We start from the raw sequence: 21,667 nt of genomic DNA on the forward strand, positions 1-21,667 counted from the left end.
CTACCAACTACCAGCTACAGCACTTCAAAGGGATAGTAGAAACCACCAGAGAGGAAGGAGAAACCTCCTTGGAAGGAGAATATGGGAGGTTTTTTTGCACAGCACTACTGTAAGTTTCCAATATTGCAGTACTTGCAGTCTCAGCTTTGGAAGGAAGCTTCAGGAACAGAAAGTTTTGTTCAAGACCTTTTTTATTATTGCTGCAGTGGGAGTTCTTTCAGCAGGGGAAGCTTGACCAGCAAAACCTTACCAGGCCAACACCCCCTATCACTCTCCTGTCTCTTTGGCTGCTGTTAAGCACTTCTGATTCCCCTGACAGACAAAGTCTCATCCCTGATGGCACTCAGTGCTACTCCATGAGTAAGAAGGGAGAGGGCTGAAGTGGAGTGGTGCTGGTGTATCTCCCCATCCTATGCATTCACTGAAATGTCACACCCCCTGCTCTCTAGCAGCCCAGAGAGCAGGAACTTCAAAGGTAGGAAACTGTGGCTCAAGAGCAAATAACTACAAAGCCAAAAAGCCAACCTCTTTATCTCTCATCAACAAATTGAATGCCCTGCTTTCCTCACTGGATCCCTCTGACACTCATTAAGTCTTCTCAAGTATTATGTCCAGTTTTTAATAATTTCTTTAATGTCAATACCTTTAAGCTGTATATTAGAATGATTGAATCTCATGTAATCACACATACACTTTAATGAATTTTTATGCTTTCCACTTTTAATCTAGTCTCTCTAGTTGATAGTGTGAATGTCTATTCTGCAAAAATAAAATGTCAATAAAATAAATTATTCATTACTGCACATTCTGGGGCTCCATGTGAACATAAATTGGATATATTTCACCCATAACCCAGAAAACCCTTAGAGAAGCAGTGTTGAGACAGCAGGAGGTGTTAATTTACTGCTTCTGTCAAAACAGAGGGATCCCACAGACGCATCTGGGAAATAAACAGGTAAAATAAGAGGTCTTAGGCTGGCAGAGGGGAGAAATATGGGGAAAAAAAACAAAATCGTGTCTCAGCCCTTGTTCCAGAAGCAGGAAGGGGCATCCTTTAGCAAAATAATTGCTATTCCTGGTAGTTCCTGTAAATTTCATTTTGAATAGCAATGTTTCTGTGCATCAGTTGCTTAAAGCATCCCCATAACCCCTGATGGTAAAACAAGACCTCGGCCTCACTTTTTCACCTCTTCTCCCATCTCACCTGTTCCTGTGTTCCCCCCACGCTGAGCCTGCTCCTGCACCACACTCCATCACACAAAGCTCACAGCAGCCTCTGCTATGCAGATCCTCCTCCCTTTCTGCTCCTCTCCCTGGCTGTTTCCCTGCTCTCCAGCAGGAGGCTGCTGCTGAACACGGACCCCAAAATGGGCTCAGAGCAGAGGAACTCTGGCCTCCCCTGCCACGAGCTCCAGCCTGAAGCCCCAGGAGCAGGAAAGCAAGGGGCTGCAATGCCTGTCCACCAGCATGGGCAACCTCCTCCAGGACAAGCACTACAGCGGCTGGGCGTGTCTGCAAAACCCAGTTTTGTCCCTACACACAGCAAGCAGAACATCTCTTTGTTCACAGTGCCTAAAGTTACTTTTGACCATTCTCTCCCTGCCATGAAATTCTTTCTGGCTTGTTTTCCTGCCAGGGCTTTAGCTGCTCTACACCTTTTACTGTGCACTCAACTTTTAATCCTTTTCATGCTTCATCCACCAGCATCTTCCAATTGCTTTACTGCTCAGCAGCAAATCACTCTCTGCCCTCCTAATACTGATTTCTCAGCTCTGCTCAGCTCCCATCACACCTTGCTCTCCCAGAGCTTCCCAGGGGATATGAACACAGGATATTCTCACTTGTGACAGATGAGCAGCTGGCATTCCAGCCAGCCTTAGGGAGACCTGGGATTACTCACAAATCAAACAGGGTGTCCAGCAATGCTCTTCAGTAAGAACAGCAATAGCAGTAGGTAAATGAAATGGCTTGGTGCTATTGCACATCTCCAACATTTCTTCAGAAACATCTCCAGGAGACTCTGGAATAGCTTGTGTCTCACAAGATTGGTGCAGAGGCATTTGGAGTGGACTGAGGCAAGGAATTTCCCCAACAGACTGTTTCTCCTGCTTTGGTGCTCCTGGCACATTCCACATTCATAGCTGCTGGCATTTGTCACTGCCATGTCCCACCAGGTAGATGAAGGAAGGCAGTGTGCTGTCCTGGCCTTTTTTCCACATGAGATCAGGCAGTACATGCCCCACCACCAGACCCTGCTCTTATTGTTGTGTAGTAGTAGTAGTAGTAGTAGTAATGGCAAGTATACAAGTCAGAAATTTTCACTTGTAAGATATAGTGTACTGTCACTCTACTTCAAATTTTTCTTTACCAACAACCAGGGCAGAAGTATTTTCTTCAGAGGACAAATAAGTCTGATTTCAAATTAAAGTGATTTCAAGGTGCTTTCAAGATTCAGCACATACATCAAGCCTTAAAAACAAAAATTCTGCTTTCAGCTCAGTATTTGTCCAAAGATTGGAACTGCATTAACTAACAGAAGTATAATATTTCATCTTACATTTTTTATTACCTTTTACTAAAATCCTATTAAGGCTTCATATATGGACTTTTTTAATATACCTAACTTAAAATCTGAACAATTTAACTGAAGCAAATTGAGGTGATTTCTACTGAGCAATTATTCATTCCATAGCTGATAATGTTTTATTTCTCAGGGAAAAAAGCAGAGCATGATAGCTGTACTTAATACTTGTACATGGCTGTTCAAGTCTCTCGTGTTTGCAGAAAATTTGAGTAATAGAATTTAAAACAGGCCCTTGTATTTTTTTATTTTTTTTTTTACATGTTGATTGGTATCTTACTCACTGCATTTCATCTTTGGGCCCAAGAAGTGCTGTCGTCAGAGAAAGGCCCTAATCTGTGGAATTACTCTGTTGCAGACTCCATGTTTCCACACAGGAAAAAAAAAATAGCATAGGAAAGATACTGTGTAGTTGTGGTTTGAGACAGTGATTTACAGGATTGGCATATTCATTTTTTTTTTCCATGTGCATTTAAAGACTAAAGCCAGAATTGACTTTGGCAGGAGCACCTATTCTGAGGGCAAATTATGAAATTTATTTTTCAGAAAGTAAAACTCATCATCTGTGAACAATGTATGTTTCAGGTGAAAAAGCAAATAACCTGCAGAGTTATTTTATCTTAGTACAAATTCAATAAAAATTACCTCGGTTTAGAACTTTGTAAAATAAATGTTAACACGTACCACCAAGAAGCCTATCAAATAAAACTACATCTCTCTTTTTTGTTCTTCTGAGGCAAAAATAAAAAGAACCGTACAGTAGATTTTTCTCTGGATTTTAGCAGCAACTTACATACTGATGTATCTACCTAATGTCCAAAGTAATTCTGCTTCCCATAGAGCATATTGATATTGATTTTTACATTTGAATATCGATGCACAATCTTGTTTCTGCAAACACAGATATAATCCAGGCATATGAAATTAACACATTGCTAATTCCAAAAATTCCAATTTCTTGCTTTGAAACCAAAACATTTCACCAGGGATGGAGCACATATTATGCAGCAGCACGCTGTGGTTCTGGGATGTAAAACCACAGAACATTCATGTAATTAAGTTCTGTGACCACCAACCTTACCTGGGTTCTGGTGCCCAGTAAGCTAATAATTAGCTTTGCTATCTGGCTTTTTGTTTATTTTGGTTATTAACCCTTGACTGTTTAATGGCAGAAGAGCCTTAGGGCAGCATTTTCCAAACAGGTTAATACTCTCAATCCACAGTAAATATTTTAGAAGTCTGTTAGTAGCTCATGTATTCCATTCCTCCCATTTTGCCTTGAACCTTCAGCTCCAGAATATGTCTCAAAATAATGAATACATGAACACAACTGTTTTTCAGCAAAGGAAGGAAGTCTGCATATTTTAGTTGGTAATTTTAGCTATCCACATAGGCATTTGAAATGGGCAGATATCCACAAAGCCCATGTTAAGTGGGAAATTTGTTCCTAGGTAATTTCATGGAGCATCCATCTTTTGTGCCCTGCTATGACGCCAGTGCATCCAAGGCACTCTGAGCCCCCAGATGCAAGACCTGCATCAAGCAGTCATTATCTGTGCTCACCCTCTGCCCTCTGAAAGGTAAGGTTAAATTTTAGGATCACCTAGGATAACCTCAGGCTAGGTAAAATGCATTATATAGTAGTTACAAAGTCCACATCAGCTGTGCTATAACATTATCCAGATGTATAATATCTGGATAATTATTATGTGGGAAGAAAAAATCTAGCTTGAGCTATAAGGGAAAGTGTTGCAAACAGTGAAACACCTCAGAAATGCTTTCTTCAATATTAATGAGCATATATTTTTTCTACAGCTTTACATCTGCAGCTTCTCACTTCCTAATATGATAGGAAAAAAAAAATCCTGTTAGGATCTGTTTGGAATGCACAGTTGAAAGAGTCAGCTCCAAAAACACTTTTAGAAAACACTGGCCTGTTTGGCAACAAACACCAAGATTTGGAACATTATTTCACTCCTCATCTCCACGTACAGAAAGGGAAGAATATGAAGTATGTTTAAGGAAAGAAATAATCCAATTTTAAACACTAACATAATTTTATATGGTGAGCAAAGAAAAAAAAATGGGTTAACGACAATATTTTTCAATGCTCAAGAATATGAAAGGGAGGGGAGGGGGAGGGAGAGGAAGTTGGGGGAAACCTAAGTTCATCATGTTCATGAAAGCACCAAAACAGCTGTGCAGTGCTATCACTCTATGGAAACGTTTCTGTGCATGGAAGAAAATTCCTTCAGTCAGGTCTGAAGTCTGTGAAAGGAAGTGGAAAGCTCTTGCAAGAAGTAGAGCATACAGCACTAACTCAGGAAAAGCTAAACATAATTGTACTTCAGTAGGGAACTCCCTTCACCAAGCACATTCTGGGTATCTTCCACACATGCTGCTACCACATGGCTTCTGATAGCTGGCGTTAGGTCCTTCAACCATTCCTCCGTGTCAGAGGTTCTTGGGGTGTTTACTGTAGAGAAAATTGGTTGCATCACTACTAAGATTGCCTGACTTTTAAACTTGACAAATAACCCTTTGCAAAGACTGAAAACTTTTATGTCAGCTACACATTTCAGGGCAGAGGTGAAAGGAAGGATTTAAAATTACAGGTGAAATATTCTTTATATATATTTACATTGCTTAAGAAGGAGAATCTTTGCCTGAGGAATACCTTCCTCTGTTTCAGGAGCGCATTGTGGAAGAACTCTGGCACCACCAAACTTTGGCAAAGGATGTGTTTGGTGTATGGTACTCTGTCAATGTGTCTTTACTGATCCAGTGAGAACTCCTGAACTAGGAGTCCACTCAGATATATCCAAATTAAAGGCTTTGGGGTAAAGGGTCAAAATTACAATGGGTACATAGAGAGTTCCATACTTTAAAGCTTTGATGCTATGTTTATATCAAACAGCACAGGTCACTGACAAAGCAAGACAATCAGTGCCCAGAGCTTGGGTTCTTTTCTTTCGGAGTGTCTCTAGACCTGCCTAATGGACTAAACTCCCATTAGAGATCAAAGCACATATTCTGATTTAGTCTCTTCTGAGAGGAATACAGACCATATGCTCTACAGTTCTCCTATGATGAGAATGAAAACATAGTAAAAGGACAAACCACTTTGAAGGCACAACCCTCATCCTAATTAAAACATTAATGGAGAAGCACTTCAGGTATGCTTTAATCTAGAGCCTGAACAAATAGAGGTTATTCTCTGTGCTTGGCTGGAGCAGTCCATCACCAGGCATTCTCAATAAAAGCAAGAATATTTTCCTGACACTTTTCTTTGTTCTTCATGTCCTGAGAAAAGACTGTCAAGGGGACTCTGTCATTGAAGCCATGTTACAGAGTTAATAGAACTCTTCCATTTTAAGGGAAAAAAATTATTTGATAGATTCTTGAATTAATAAAACTGATATATTCAAATCATTGCAACTTTTTTTCAGAATTCACAACAGGATTTTTGCAGAATTATGGCTTCAAGCAGAAGACAATAGAATGTGTGTTTTCTTACACACCAGGAGATTTAATAGCTGCTTTTTTTGCTTTGTGTGTATGTGTGGCTGAAGGATAGTGAAATATCACTGCTCACAACAAATGACAAGAAACTCTGAAAGTTACTTCTTGATGCATTTAATTTCTTTTGTGCTGTTCTAAGAGCTAGGGTATTATCAAGTGTGAGGAACACATTTTAACAGGACCAAAAGCACTCCAGTTGGATCAGGTAAAAACAGGTTACAAAATATTAGGAAAAGAAATACTGAAAAATACAAATGATATCATCCAGTCATGTATCAGTTGCAAATCCAAATTCTGAAACCTTTGAAAATCAGTCCCAGGAAAAGTTCACCACTGCCCTTTCAAAAGAAGGATATGCCAGTTCTAGGAGACTAAGCATGCCAACCCTCTACTTGACCTTTGCTGCCTGAAAGGTAAATTGCATCCTCGGTGCACACACAGAGTTGACCTGGGGAACATTGCTCTTTCAGGACTTGTCATTAGGAGGTTTCTTCTTGGCTTCCACATCCTTCTTAAAATCTTCCAGCTTCTTTGCAATGTTAGGAATCTTTAAAGACAAAACAAAACAATCAAACCCCATGCAACAAAAAAAATCCAGGGCTACATAAGTTTCATCAGGAAAGACAATACCATACACACAGCAAGAAATTCTATAAAGTTTAAACTGGTTTCTAAAAGGTATTTCCAGTATCTGTTACCTTGCACAAAGATTAAATCTAAGCAGTATCAGGCAAACAGCAGATGAGAGCACCTCACATGAGGCTTCAGGAAATACTTAGGTTATTAAGGCAATAAGTCAGCCAGTGGTGATGGGAACAGGAGGAACGAAAAAAGATTACAGGAAATTTAGCATGACCAGTCTGGCTTCCTGACTGAAAGAAGACAAACTGCCAAGATTAAGCAGATTTAAACACTGATGCACAGGCTTTTGAAGGGGAAATTAGATTGCACTATACTGGTCATAACGCAAGAGAAAAGAGATGTTCAAGAGCATCAAATATGTTCTCAAGAAATTTATTAAGAAATATTTCTCCTAGTTCATCTTGTGGGAAACAAAATTCTTCACTGGGGAATTCTACTGCATTGCAAATTGGCACCCTTTTGCAGTTTCACACTTGAATGAAAATTCAATTTACTGCTTGTGAGCTTCAAATCTTCAGCTTTCTCTAACAAATAAAATAATTTTGATAAAATAATCCAGCAGTAAATTTTGATACCTTGAAAGAGAAAAAAAGCTGAAGCTCTTAATAGCAAAGAAAAGGTTATGACTAGCTAAAACTGGGAACTGATAATGCATGATTTTACAAGCTGATTAAAACAAAATTAAAGCAAATTTTCCACTCTTAGCTGATATATATATATATATATATATCCTGGGTTTTTACTTCATATGTAACCTATATGTGACCAGAGCAGAAATTAATCCATACAGAATGCAGTTCTCTTACTGAATGGTCTGAGGTTCACAGAACTGGTAACGTAAGTTCCTCTTACCTTCCTTTTCAGAATTAAGCTCTGTTTGACCAAATGGAATTAAGAGCCCAGCCTGTAACACGCCTGACATTTAAACTACACCAAGAGAACTCCACCACTGTCAGCAGAACCCTCCATGTACTTATTACTGAGCACACTGTGTGTACAGCTGCAGAATTAGGACCTCATTATGACAAGCTTATATAAAATGTCATCTCAAACCAATCATCTTCAACACCAGCAATAAAATTTCTGTGTTCATCCTGCAAGTCAGTGTTGCATTTCCAGGGAACTTCCAGCAAATCAAAAGCCTGAGTCCCCCTCTTGTGGCAATTCTTTATCAGTGCTGCCAGAAAAGCACCACAGATTGGTTGTGATACCTACTGATACATCCAAATATATTCTTGTGACTACATCTTTTTAACACCATAAAACATACATTGTACAGAAACACCAGCCTTTCATTAGTCCTTTTCCTGGAGTAACTGACAGGAAAAATCACCAAAGTTTGTGCATGAACAAAGAGCAAAATGTAAGATTTGTTTTTTAAGCATGATGACTTCAATACTGAAGATGAGAGGAAAGGAAAACAGAAATGTCACCAAAGCCTCAACAACGTTGTTTGGTTTTTTTTATTAAGGCTAATACAGATTGCATAAGAATGTTAAAAAATTTAAGTTAAATGTTATTAACTCCTCTAGCCAGAAAGTGAAGCGGCACTAATCTTACAAGGGATCCTGTTGACTCTGCAGAAATTAAAAGCATGTTTTGAAGGCTCAGCTTGAAATCTTCTTCCTCTGCCCTCTCACACTAAAACTCTGTTAACTGAGAGCTAAAAAAGAGGAAGTTCTCTTTCTTTTCTCACTGTGAGAAAAGAAGGAAAGAAAGATTGCAGGTCAATACACTTTTTGAAGTAGAAGAAAGCATTGAATTTTCAAAAAAAGCTGGCAAAACTTATTTTCGTTATTGGTCTGAGAGACAGACATTTCTCATGCTCTGAGGACTTTTATTAACAAAAATTCGTATTGAGTGGAGAACACTGTAAGAAGACAGGCTATCCAAGACAGGAAACAGTATTTTAATGCTGGTAAAATCCATGAGCAATTGATAAACCTTTTCTGATCCTCCTGTCTCCCTGTAGATGCCTGGGCTCTAGGACTGAACAGAAGTTTAAGCTATAAGCAGTACACTGCCACAGAGAAGATGATGCTTTGCTTCCACTTTTTTTTTTTTTTTTTTGCTGCTAAGTTTGGAAAAGACCTACAAGATCACAGAATCCAATCTTTGACCAATCATCACTTTGTGAACTAGCCCACAGCATTAAGTGCTATGTCCAGTCATTCCTTGAACACCTCAGGGGTGGTGACTCCACCAATTCCCTGTGCAGCCTGTTCCAATGGCTGACCACTCTTCCAGTGAGGTAATTCTGCTGTAAAAGTCTGAGTTCTCCTGTCCTAAAGTCAGCATGATCTGCACTCTGTTTAAAATATATAAACCATCAAAATAAAGGCTGATTCAATTCTACTTGAGGGAAAACAGCAATATATCTTCCGATCAGAACAGGTTTCCCTCTGAGAATACCAAAATACTTACCTCATAGTTCTGAGCCAGATACATCCCAACCACGTTGCCAAGAGTAAAACCAAGCTAAAAAGGAAGAAAGGGTGAAGAGTTAACATCCTTCCATCAAAAACTTATTGGCTAAAATAAAGAAAAAGGGATATTAGAAGTTATTTAATGAGTTTCAATTCCACTCCTACTTAATTTCTCATCTTTCAAACAGAGAGGTGCAATTTTACCCATCTTCCTCACCAGAAACACCTTGCCATCATTTCCAAAATACCACACAATTTTGTTATTCAATCCACATCCCCAAGACTATTTGGATCAAGCTATGTTCATCCTTGTAAGGTTCTCTACACACCCACAAAGGCAGTAACTCCTAGAAAAATGGTGGAGACAGCAGCAGAGACCAACATATCACATAGCTCTTGGTCCATGCTGGGAATGCCTAAAGCAACACCCCACTAGAACAATGCTCAGTGCTGGAAAGGGACATATGTGTCTTAGTATAAGTAAAAAGAACCTAACTTCACAACATGGACTTAAACTGATGTAAACCTGCTTCTTCTCTTCTGCAGCAACAGCTGTGCATCTTCCAGACAAACCCTTCTGACCCCAAGAGATTAGTTCTCAGCCAAATCCACTCGGATCTAGGGGCTCCTCCAAGGTAGTACAGTTGGTTGTAAGCTGGGCACAACCTCTTCTGACAACTGTGCACTTACAGTTGATGAAGGGTGTCCATAAAAATGCACTCTGGAAGTAGAGCAAGAGCAAAACACAACCAGTTTCTGGCCCAGACCTTGTCTGCTAGATGAGTAAAATCCTCAAGCATAAGAACACTTCTGAAGTGAAAGAAATTTTTCTCTTAAAAGACAGATGATGAGATTTTCATTCATCACCTCCTCAGTATCTCATATTTTATTTTTGTTGTTACACTTCAAACTAAGTCTGCCTTTTACCATGAAAGCTCATTTAACTATTTTGAAATAGTTAATTATTTCAAGTTAATACTTGGAAGTACTAACAATACTGACTATATTGAAATAGTCAATACTAATTATTTCAATTAACTACTAACTAATAATACTAATACTGTGCTTTCATTCATTGTTAGTAGACAAATCACCCTTTGTAAAAGCTGAGGCCAGTTCTATTTAAGAAAATTGTTATTGCTCATGGTCACTGCTGTCAAAATAAGACTATTTTAAGAAAAATAAAACCAGTGTCCACAAAACAACTTTGCCATCACTTACTGACCAGACATCTTTTCCAGGCCCAAAGCAGCACAGAGCACAATTCATCTTTTCTGTGATTCAGACTCCATAAGCAGCAGTGCTGAAAATCTATCTATAGAAAACTAAAACTGGATGCGAGCTGTCATACTGACTTCAAGTTACTTCAGTATTTTCTTAAACAGATTTTTGATCTTATTCCTTGTTTATAATCATCTTTTTTAAGCTTAGCTTTAACAGTTTAAGAACAAGAGGAATTATTCTTGTGTGTACTGCCCTGGTTAGCATGTGCTCTTGTTGTTTCAATTACCAGATAAGCAGGTACTCTAGAAGATACTAACAAATAATGCACCGATGAAAAACAGACCTGTGATTCCTCTTAATTCAGAGCATCACTCTAGCAGAGGAAAATTTCCTTTAATAGTTTCTGGGAAGCTGCCTGGAAACACAAACCAAATCCTTGTTTATTAGCAGTGTTCTAGGCTTTTACCCTAGAACCTCTCCAACATAAGTCATATTCTGTTGTGTGGTAACCCCAAGTCAGTAGAGATAGTACTGAGACCAGTACTCCCTTTAAACGTAGTCCTTTAGTGGAAAATCCAGCACTGTATCCACCCGGTTACACTTATTTTTAGAGCTGACAATTTGAGCAATGGGGAAAAATAAAGTCACTATTTAAGACTTCACTTATATGAAAATCAAAGCACATAGCCAATGAAAATGTGCATGTTGACTAGAAACAACAGGGCTGATGAGAGTTCAGGGTCTTCCAATTTCCACACAGCATTTCAAGATGCACTGAAAACAAATAGCTTACTTAATGCTTAACTCTGGACTGCAAAAAACACAAGGTTTGTGAGATTATTCCTTTATCTCTCTGCTACAGCCCTAACCAGGCAGAGCAAGAGTCAAACTTCCAATCTACACCCAAGCAGGGAAAAAACACAGAATTAGTATATCTTTTGTCTAACTTTCACACACTAATGAGGCGTCGTAAATATAATGTATTTTTATCTAGCAACAACAATTAAAAAACCAGCAGAAAACAGTGGAGCTGATAAACACAGAAACTCTGAGAAAGGCTAACCATATTTAGCCTTACTGAAGGTTTTCACTGGAGTGGCAAGGGGATTATAAACAGCTTCAGAAATGACTGAGGTTTTCATACTTGTTCTTATGAAGCTGGGATGAGAGATAGGCGTCATTTATTTATTCTATAAAAATAGGCGATATTCTTCCAGCTTATAATAGGCTATCACTTCTTGCTCTGTATCAACACCCCCCATGAAACTCGTTAGCCAGCTGAATTATCTTGCCCCAACAAAAGATGAAGCCTAATAATTCTGCTGTTCTTCGGGGCAGTAATGACATGCGATCCCTTGCCTTAATTTCCGTATATCCACATCTCCAGCAGTATAAGGGTGTACAAAATGTCAAGGGCTCACGCCCCTGCTGCCACTGAAGGAGAGAGGTATTTATGCTTACACAAAGAAATTTGAGCAGCAAGGGCAGCATCGCCGTGAGCAAGCGGAATCTCCAAGGCAAATTAAGAGCACGACTTGGAAGGAAAAACAAGCCGCGGAACTCCATTTTCAGAGCATCTTTAAGGCAGCGTTCTGCGAGAACAAGGGGGACGGGTGGGAAGGAGCGGGAGAAGGGAAGCAGCTCGAGGGGGAAGCCGCCCAAGGATGGGGAGCTGCCGGGGAGCCAACACCGGGCTCAGCCGCCCCACTGACAGGGGCCGGGGGACGGCCGAACATGGGGCCGGGGGGTGGCCGAACATGGGGCCGGGGGGTGGCCGGACACGGAACTGGGAGGTGGCCGAACATGGGGCCGGGGGACGGCCGAACATGGGGCCGGGGGGTGCCGGACACCGCGCCCTTCCTCCCTCGGCCGGGCAGCGGCCCCATCGTGCCACGGCAGAGGCACCGCGCCTCGGAGCCCGGAGCCTTACCAAGAACTGCAGCATGGTGCCCGCTGCCCGCACTGCCGCCCCGCCCGACAGCCGGGGAAGTCAGGCGGGCGCTGGCTGCTCCCCTTCCGGGCCCGCCCTCACCGCCATGGCCGGGGAAAGGCTCCGGCCCTGCCCCCGGCCCGGCCCCCGGGCAGGCCCCGCCGCGCCCCGCCGTGAGGGGAAGCCGCGACCGCAGCGCTCCCGGCCGCTGCTGAGGGGCCGCACGGGCATGCCGAGCCGCGGCTGCCGTTTGTTTTGGGGTTTGCTGGGTTTTTTTAGGTTGCATGAGTAGTTCTTTGTGAATCGCTTTGGGTTCAGCTTCTTTTAATGGCTAAACCTTATTCATTGATTCATTGATTTATTAATATCAATTAGGAAGAGTTCTTCTGCAAGTCAGTAAGGGATCGCAAGCTTTATCGCAATTTATTTCAAAACTCTCTCCCCTCCCCCGTATATATATTTATATATGCAAATAGAAATGTATTTATTTATAAATAAATAAAAATAAGTTTAAAAAACAAACTCACGAGATATGTATATTTTTGAGCTATTAGGAAACTACCCTGAAGGCAAGTTACCTCCCATTATGTCTCAGTTCCCAGAGAGCTCAACTGCTCCATCTAATAGAAAGCGTGTAGCTTCTGCCTTTTTGGGGAAGCCAAAGCCTTCTTTACCTTGGTGAAGTAAAGAAGTATCTCCTACCCACTTGAGGAAAAAAAACACAGAAAGATACGAAATAACATTTTGTTGTTGTTGTTCTGGTGATACCCCAGTGAGGATCCAGACCTGAGACCACTCTCTCCTGAATTTCAGGGTGTCCCAAAGCTGCTGCGTTGTTCTTCCCTCCCTGAGCGAGAGCTGACACCTGGAAATGGCACAAAGATTTGAATGGATGTGGCACAAGAGCCAGGGCTGGGCTTCCTTGTCCCCTGCGATCACCGACTCTTCCAGGGGTCTCACAAATGAGCTTCGTTATGGAAAAAAGAACAAATGAGCTGCTAATGGGTATTTTCCTAATTCTGAAGCCTTCTCCATGTGTGCAGGATCAGAGCACTGAGATAATATTATGCTCCAGCCTGAGCACATGTCAGAAACCAGATGGGGCAAACAGGGCTTTTAGTAGTTATAATGCTTCCACAATATCACAGGGAGATAAGGTTCTTTAAAAATGTTGTTATTGTGTTTAGGCTATAATGAATACAACGTGTTAGACACTCTTGGCTCAACACTGCTCTACACAGTTATTTTCCTACATGCCATGATTTTCCTCTGTGACATTTAGCAGACTGCCAAAACTTTTTTTTTTTCCTTTAAAGTAGAACTATTCCATTTGTATTAGCCAATGCTGAATCATTTTGGGTCAGAGCCTGGAGTGGGTATGTGCTGTGGATGGCATATATTAGTGGAAAGAAGAGCTCAGTCTGGTAGTTATAAATGCAACTGTTATGCTTTTATAAATGGGTGGGGGAGAAGCTAAAGCAAAAAAAAAAAAAAATCCACCACCAAAAAACCAACCTAAACTTACTTGTTTTGCTGCTAGGGAAGATTTTCTCAATGTTATCTACTGCACTCTGGTGTTCTGCAAGTACATTCAAGCCCCTGAGGCATGCAGAAAGCTTGTTTGTCAGGAAGTACCATCTACTCAACATTATCCTCAATTCCTAAATCATCTTTGAAGATGCATTCATGTTGATTTAATATTGTTTTTATAGTCTGTGTGCAGTATATATGTAGTCCACTTTGGGGAAAGTCAGAATACCTTTTTTAAAGGATAACATTTAAACTACCCTGCTTTTGAAATAAATTTGCTGGTTTATGAACATATGAGGACAAGGATATTTTATATGTTAGGCCCAGTAGAAAAAGAAGGCTGTTCTGTCATGATATTGTGAGAATTACTAAAAAAGAAGAGTTTACATTCTGATTTCCATATGAGTCTATGTGCCTAGACAAAATTTGCCCCAGTGTGAGAGAAGTGGCTGACATTGCTGCAGGGCCACTTTCTGTCATACTGAAATTTATAATTAAAAGTTATGGAGATCAGAGGATATCTTTTATGACAGGAAGAGGGCAAATGTCAGACACATCTACAAGAAGGGCCCCAAAAGAAGGCCCAGGAAACTAGACACATTAGTGTTGCTTCAACCTCTGGGGCAGTGATGGATCAAACTCCTCCTAAAAACTATTGCAAGCCAAGTGAAGCAGGTGATTTTTCTGTACAGACAGTAAATATGCTATTGTGAGATCTGAAAGCAGCACCAATAAAATATTTGATGTGAAAACTTGTGATAATCCTGTTGCAAATATTTGAGAATTTGTTTGAATAAAGCAGTAGTATTGATTTAACCATCATGAGGATGTAAGCAAAGAAAGGTTACTAGGGAGGAAAATTATTTTGCCATTCTAACCGGGATCCTAAGGAGAAATGATAATTTTGCCATAGAAGCCCTTTCTCAGAGCTGAAAATTATTTTAGTCACAGGATATAAAAACTAATTTTAAAAGGTATTCTGTTACTTTCATAATAAATAATATACAACTTTGAATGTAATTCCTCAGGATACATATGTTAAACATTTTAATACCACTCTTCATTTCCCTTGTGTAGCTGGAAAGAGAAATGGAAATCATACTTCTTTCAGCTAGAAATTTTGTAAAATGAGCACCAGATGGAGCCAGAAAACCACCTATTAAAATTTCTGTTAAAGTTTTATTATGTTTAATCTGTACATTTTGTGTTTAGTTCTGCCCATTTTCTTTGCTTTAGTAAAATATCTTTTATAATCTGTGATGTGATTTCAAGGTTTCTGAGAAGTTGTAATTATCCAGGACGTTTTGGTCTTGCCGTGGAGACATGCACTATTATAGTACACAATAGATATAGAATGTATTATGCACTTGACATGTGTTGAACAATTCGTAATAAGAAATCAGAACAGCGGGGCAGTCAGTTTGTCAAAAACTTAGTAGAACTTATGACCTTTCAATATACCAAGTGTAATTGCCTACCTCAAAAAAAATAGCTAGCCTTTAATCTAAAATCTTTCCTGGTGGAGGTGCAGTTTATTGTTAATTAAAGTTGTTGAAAACATATTTTCCATAATAACTTTCAGTGCCTTTTCTCTTCTCTTAGTGGCTGTATTTCAAAGGCCCTCTGGAGTTCTCAGATCAACAGCCTACTACACTTTTGACTGAAAAACAGAAGGCATCCCTGACTCACCATGTGAGTCAAACTGTTTAAGGCCAAATTTTCAAATGTAGGTATGACTAGAAGAGGTAATTGGCTTTGGTGGTTCATAGCGACCCTCTCAAAGTCAGTTTTTACACAGAGCACTCTGAGAGCTGATTCTGTACACTGGAGTCTGCCTGGCTTTGTGTGAATGATTTGTCAGAGGCAGAGAGAGCAGCTTAGCCCTTGGTACCAGCTCTCAGCCAACCTGCAGTGTGTGCTTCCCTCTGCCACCTGGGAGCAAACAATCCTCAGCACCTGCTGGAACACAGAGATGTCAAGCAGTTCTGAGCCCAGAGTGAGCTCTACAGTGCACTCCAGAGCACTCCCTTCTCCTAAAAGTGCTCCTTAGGAGAAAGTGGGGAAACTTTAGAGCACGAGGAACATCAGCCCCAGGAGAACCAGGAGAGACAAACCTTCAGAAGGTCTCTGAGCAGCAGGGCTGAAGGGCAGCATGAATCATAAGTTGGACTTGAGGGGTCTGTCACACTCTCAGGATGACACAACAACACAGAACCCAGGCCCCCCCTTCAGTGAGCATTGTTTCTGCATTTCCAATTAAACAAGAAAGTGGTCCTTTTTCCCATGGCATGGTCTGATGATGTATGTTCTAATTCAATCTATTAATCTAAACATCTAAGGCATGTTCCTCTCTAGGATAACTTCACAAGTCACCTGGCACAAGGGGAGGGACTCAAAGGGACTTGAGGAATAGCTAGAAAACGCAAAATATAGGCAAGATTTTCTCTATGTGCAAAATAATAGCAATGGGAATGTTCTACAACAAACCATCCATGGAAATTTGAAATACTTTGAGTGAAAAAAAAACAAAACAGCATAACCACACTTCTTTTTTTCTTGTTGACGCATGAAACTGCATTTTGTGACCCTCTTAGCTATTCATTCCATCTTAGCATTGCAACTTAATTCTGCATTTCCACAGAAGGACAAGCCCTATGCAGGAAGTTATCTCACAGATTGATACATACAGGCCTACATATGGCTGTAACTTGCCTGCTTAATATCTGACCACACACCTTACTGCCTCTGATTTTACCCATGTAAATGGCTCTGCTTTATCCTTTTATCTCTACTCATTCAGTATATTTATATGTATAGACAACTTTTATTTGACTTGGACTCAGCCTTCAACTGTTTCATCATGAGGCTGGTGAGATGATGGTGCAGGTTGGTCAGGGAGGCTGTGCCATACCCATCTTTTAGGTTTTCTTTTTTTCTTTTAGTGGAGGAAGGAGATTTTTCAGTCTTTGCATGCAAAAATAAATAAATAACCATCTACCCTACCAGGAGAAATAGAAACCTGTTCAATATAAGTTCCAGTGTACAATGAAAAAAATCCCTCAAACCCAAAAGACTGATAATTTTATTTATAGGCAAGGTAGTGGAGTATCTTGAATGCAAATGAGTAATGATTTTAAGTTTTTACCTTGGAGCTACAGCATCTAGAAATGTTCTTTAAACAGCTCCTCCCTCAGCCAGTTGAGATGTTCTCATGATCACATGTCTCTGGGATTAGAAATTCAAAAAGTGGAGGCTGAGTCAAGCAATAAATTATTGAGTAATGATATCTTTCAGCTCTAGCTGCTGGGCTGTGGCCTGACAAAGGCAATATATGAGAAGCAGATAATATATGAGGAATATATAATTCTCCAGTGATTCAAAATGAGGCATAATTGCATGAGTAGATAGTAGATGTGTAATGAATTCCACTCTGGGCCAGCCCCACAGAGTGCACAGGTGCCAGTCATGCAGATTTAGCTGTCATTTCAAGCTGTAGATGTTCATCCAGCTGTGGGAGCTCCTGGTTGCACTCCTGACATTCTGTTTAAGAGACAATCATCACAATCACATCAGGTCTGAGACACTGGGGAAATAGTCCCATCACTCATAGGATGACAGCCATCACCAGCACACCAGTTTTCTGAAATTGTTTCTCAGAACAACACTGGAGCTTTTTAAGAACCCAAATCCTATCAAAAGGACAGAAAAATGAGCAAAGAAAACCTATTTGTAGCTAAGCTTTCTTGCTGCAGTTAAGGCCCTGAATACACCCACAGGCTTTACAGCCTTGGCTACCACCCCTGGGTTGTGAGACAGAGCTGGGAGAAACCCCACTGGGGACCTCGGTGCCTTGGATCTGAAGCTGAGCTTGCTTCCTGCTCCTAAGGTGTTTCTGGCTACTAAAACAATAAAACATCGCAGTGGTATTAGCTGATGGCTCACAATACACAAGCTTTCCTTCACATGTGTTCAAGAGTCATCCAGAACTTCTGGAGTTAAGTTTATGATGTTGCACACAAGTAAAACAGACACAAGGGAAGCATGATACAGGAATTTCAGTGATGATCAGTAGATGGTGCTCTTTTCCTAAGTAAGAATGTAAGAAATATTTTCAATTTATCAAAAACATTATCAACATCTTTAAATGGTTTTATTCCAGAATTAGGTAATATTTATTAAAAATTATTTCAAACACTTTTTTCTTCCAAAACTCACTCCAGATTTTCACTAGATAGTGTATCTCTTCTCATAAGAGACAGAGAGACGAGGGTTTAACTGACCCACTTCATTAAACTTGGTGGAATAATTTAATTGTGGTGTTGCACTTTAAAAAGAAGCCCTTCAAAAAGAACAAGATTATCTGTCCAGATTTTAATTAGCTCTCCGCATTCTATCATGAGATTGTTTGTTCTGCTTTTTATGAAAACAACAAAACAAAACCAACCTGTCACCCCCAAAAACCCAAGCCCCTTGAACTGCCTGGTTTTATTTTGTTGGACATCATTTCTTCATTTAATTAAAATAATCTGAAAGAATATAGAGATCAACTAAAGGGTGACCTGTCCTCCTTATAGTAGTAATGTCAAAAATAAGATAATTTTTATTAAAAATTCCCCAGGACTCTTGTCTTGAAGAGACTTTCAGGTGTGCAGTGAGAAGTTCAGGTGACAAGTCAGAGATGTCATGCCTTTGCAGGACTGTGGCTCTAAATATTCAGTTAATCTCTGACACAAGAAAATCCACACTGGTGCTTTCTGCTGAGCCCTGATCATATTTCTTTTTAGTCTTCAGTGCAAGTAATAACCTGCACGCATCCCATAGAATTGAGAAACCCCACACTTGATTACAGTTATTTGGTATTCACGCACTTTCTGTTTTTCTGTGGTGACTGTCACTACTAAACACTACTAAAACCCATGCTTCAGAATGGAAAATTGACAAGAATTTAACAAAAGCGAAAGAAAAAGTCTGGAACTCATACTATGTACATAAATTTTCCTGCAGTGATCTTTTGAATCATTTAAATGATTCTTCTGTTTAGACCAATGTGGTGTTACAGGAAAAATACAAATCACTGTGACTTCATACAGCTAAAGTCAAGAATAATATAAGATGTGAGATTTTAGCTTAACCAAAATATATATTTATTTAATTTTTAAGAAATTGATGAATGTAAGATCGAATCTGTGCTTTGTGCTTGTCTGTAATACGTAATTCAGAACAGGCAGTTTCCTTCTGTTTCAGTAACTGAGTGCTCTCTCTTTCATAGTCTGATTTAGATGCAGACAATGAGATCCTTTACTTCAATAGCACAATTCTTTTAGATGGATGATAGATATGTCTCTGTTATACTTGGAAGCATTGAGCCTGCAGAGGTGTAAATTCCATGGATGAGGAAATGTGGTAGACTTAGAGGCCTAACTCCAAATTATGAAAAGCACTGGGCATTTAAGGCCTAATTTACAAACGGATTAACTTAATACCTTGCCTTCTGAAAGGTTACTGAAGTAAAAAGCTGAGATGATCCAGCTGACCCTAACTTCTTTCTGGTGGTCTGTCAAGAAACAGTGTGGCAAGCTCATGCTTTCCATGAACAGACATTGTTAATTGCACTGTCAAATTTATATGCTATTAAAATAAAACACCGTGTTGGCATGTGTGTCATGTATATTTTGTATAGTATCACATATTTATATTAGAGTGGTTTAAAAGTCTAAATTAAATTAAATAACGCAACCTGATGATTATAAAGGGAAAGAATTTTCACTCTCAAGGAAGCATTTTAAAAGTGTATCTATTTTTTGTTCAAGTTAAAACATCCATTTCTGTTGACATTTAATTTCTGAAAGGGAGAGTTTTGAGTAAGCTTAGGGGTGAATTTCTATGTGTATTTGATTCTGTGATCTTGTCCTAAGAGTTTTATGAAGTGCTATTGTGTTGTACAATGTGTACTAGATCTTGCAAGTTCTTGTCATAATATTCTTGACCTCTTTTAACTACCATAGACCAAAACTAGCATGTATGTTCTCATTCTGATAGTATATTCTCATAATGAATGAATTATTCTCATTTAGCATGGGATAAAAACATAGAGAGACACAAGTGCTCCACTTTCACCTCTTCATATTACTCATGGTCTCCAACAACACGTAGAGCCAGATGCACTTAATCTTCTCCTGCAGGCAGTTCTGACCTGTCAGTCCTCAGTACCTACTGAGGGCTACTGGGTATTTCTGTCCTTTCTTGTTTTGCTAGTTTCACAGGTTTTTTCAGCAAATATGCCCTGCTGTTTTCCAGTTCAGATCTCCTTCAGAATTGTGTTTACAAATGCTTTTTGGATATTTCTTATTCCACGGAAGCAAAAATTGTTCAGATAAAAAGATCTCTACTTCTCAAGATCTATCTTAATATACTGATAGTAGTTGCAAGCTCTTTTCACATCACTTCTTGCTACTTTGGTTGAAGCAAGGTGGTTCTGGCAACATCCATTTTAGAGTGAATATTAAGAAACAATGTGAAAGGTAATGAGCATGAGGTTACAGACTTCAATCACAGGTATCGAATGCATGCTCCTGTTGCCTTAGTAACCATTCCTTCCCCACTGAGCATTTAATTTAACCCACTATGCAATGTAAATTTAACCCACCACTATTCAGATATTTCCCTGTTACAGTAAAGGGAAACATTTCCAAGAGACTGAATGAAATTGCTGGAAAAAATAGTGGCTAATTTGTAACATTATAGCAAATCTTTGGCTCAGTTCCCTGTTCACCTCTCATACAACCTAGGAGCAGGACAGTTTCCAGCACCCTTTTTGTTTAATATGCACATAAGAGTCAAAAGCTTCATAAAAATTCACTGTTCATCTGAGGATGACTTTATGTGGAAACCCACAGGTAAAAAAAAAATATTGTTTTGAAATCACTGATTCTGTTTAGCAAAGTTTAATAAAATTAGAAAGATTATATTATTTTTCCCCTCTTGTCCCTTATTTCACAAGTGCCCAGGCAATTATCCTTGCAGCTCATTCCAGGAGCTACCTCTAATTATTATAGTTACATCTGCTGAGGCATGAAAAGAATTATGCCGACGCTTAAAGTAAAAAAAGCCAAAGTACTGAAGTGTTAAGCTGGAGCCGGAGCTGGTTCTGTACTCAGGAAATTTTGCACAATGCGCTGTCACATCTTAAAGATATAAAAGGAGAAAGGGAATCAAACTGCTGTCCCTTCATGTCTTCTTGAACTGGTCCCTAAAAGACCTGATATCAGATGAGCTTCTACAGTAAAAATTTGTGCTGGCATTGCTCAAGGATATGAGAAGGTGTGATCCCTGAGTAACAGACCTATGCTAGCAGAGAAACCTTGGCAAGAAGCAGTTATAGAAAGAAAAAACACACTTCAATGTGTTGCAGGGTGCACTGTATGAAATGTACCTTCAGAGCTGTTTTAGCAATCAAAGCCCTTTGCATCAATATACCCTGGAGTCAGTGAGGCCTCACTAAACATTCTCCTTTTGTTTAGATTTTACCAGATGTGTATCTTTCTTTTTTTTTTTTTCCCCAATATTTTATTTTGCTGTTTCAAATGTTTCATTTTCCTTCTGTCTAAAACAGTTGGAAAAGCACAGCTGTGTCATGCCACGTGGGCCTGGTAAAGCTCTTGGTGTGCAGCAACATATCAAACAAGCTCATTTGGAATGGTCTGTTGAGCTGATGGCCTGGACCTCAGGCAGGAATGCTTAAACACAGTCTCCAGAGAGGCTGGAGACTACTTTGTATGAGGAAGGGTGCCTGCTGAGAAAAACACTTGTAAG

The 21,667-nt window shown here is 39.7% G+C and overlaps 1 protein-coding gene across 2 annotated transcripts; it reads right to left on the reverse strand.

The window, feature by feature from the left end:
• Positions 1-6,201: 6,201 nt before the first annotated feature.
• LOC131573677 (short transmembrane mitochondrial protein 1) lies at positions 6,202-12,457 on the reverse strand. Of its 2 annotated transcripts, none has more exons than XM_058827866.1 (3): positions 12,326-12,457; positions 9,170-9,223; positions 6,202-6,650 (listed from the first exon to the last, which is right to left on the reverse strand). In XM_058827866.1, exons 1-3 carry the CDS (start codon positions 12,338-12,340, stop codon positions 6,570-6,572), a joined length of 150 nt encoding a protein of 49 aa, XP_058683849.1. In that variant the 5' UTR covers positions 12,341-12,457; the 3' UTR covers positions 6,202-6,569. The 2 variants fall into 2 exon arrangements, with proteins under 2 accessions (XP_058683849.1, XP_058683847.1); XM_058827864.1 differs by lacking the exon at positions 12,326-12,457 and adding an exon at positions 11,857-12,001.
• Positions 12,458-21,667: the final 9,210 nt, after the last annotated feature.

This window comes from Poecile atricapillus, chromosome Z (genome assembly GCF_030490865.1).
Source record: "Poecile atricapillus isolate bPoeAtr1 chromosome Z, bPoeAtr1.hap1, whole genome shotgun sequence".
Taxonomy (NCBI): domain Eukaryota; kingdom Metazoa; phylum Chordata; class Aves; order Passeriformes; family Paridae; genus Poecile; species Poecile atricapillus.

Bases quoted from the DNA above. Each gene is read 5' to 3' on its own strand.
- LOC131573677 (XM_058827864.1), bottom strand. From the start codon at position 11,961: ATGGAGTTCCGCGGCTTGTTTTTCCTTCCAAGTCGTGCTCTTAATTTG. The intron at 9,224-11,856 runs GTAAGCATAAAT...CTTCCTTTTTAG, and splicing joins TGCTGCTCAAATTTCTTTGT to CTTGGTTTTACTCTTGGCAA. The intron at 6,651-9,169 runs GTAAGTATTTTG...TTGTCTTTAAAG, and splicing joins ATCTGGCTCAGAACTATGAG to ATTCCTAACATTGCAAAGAA.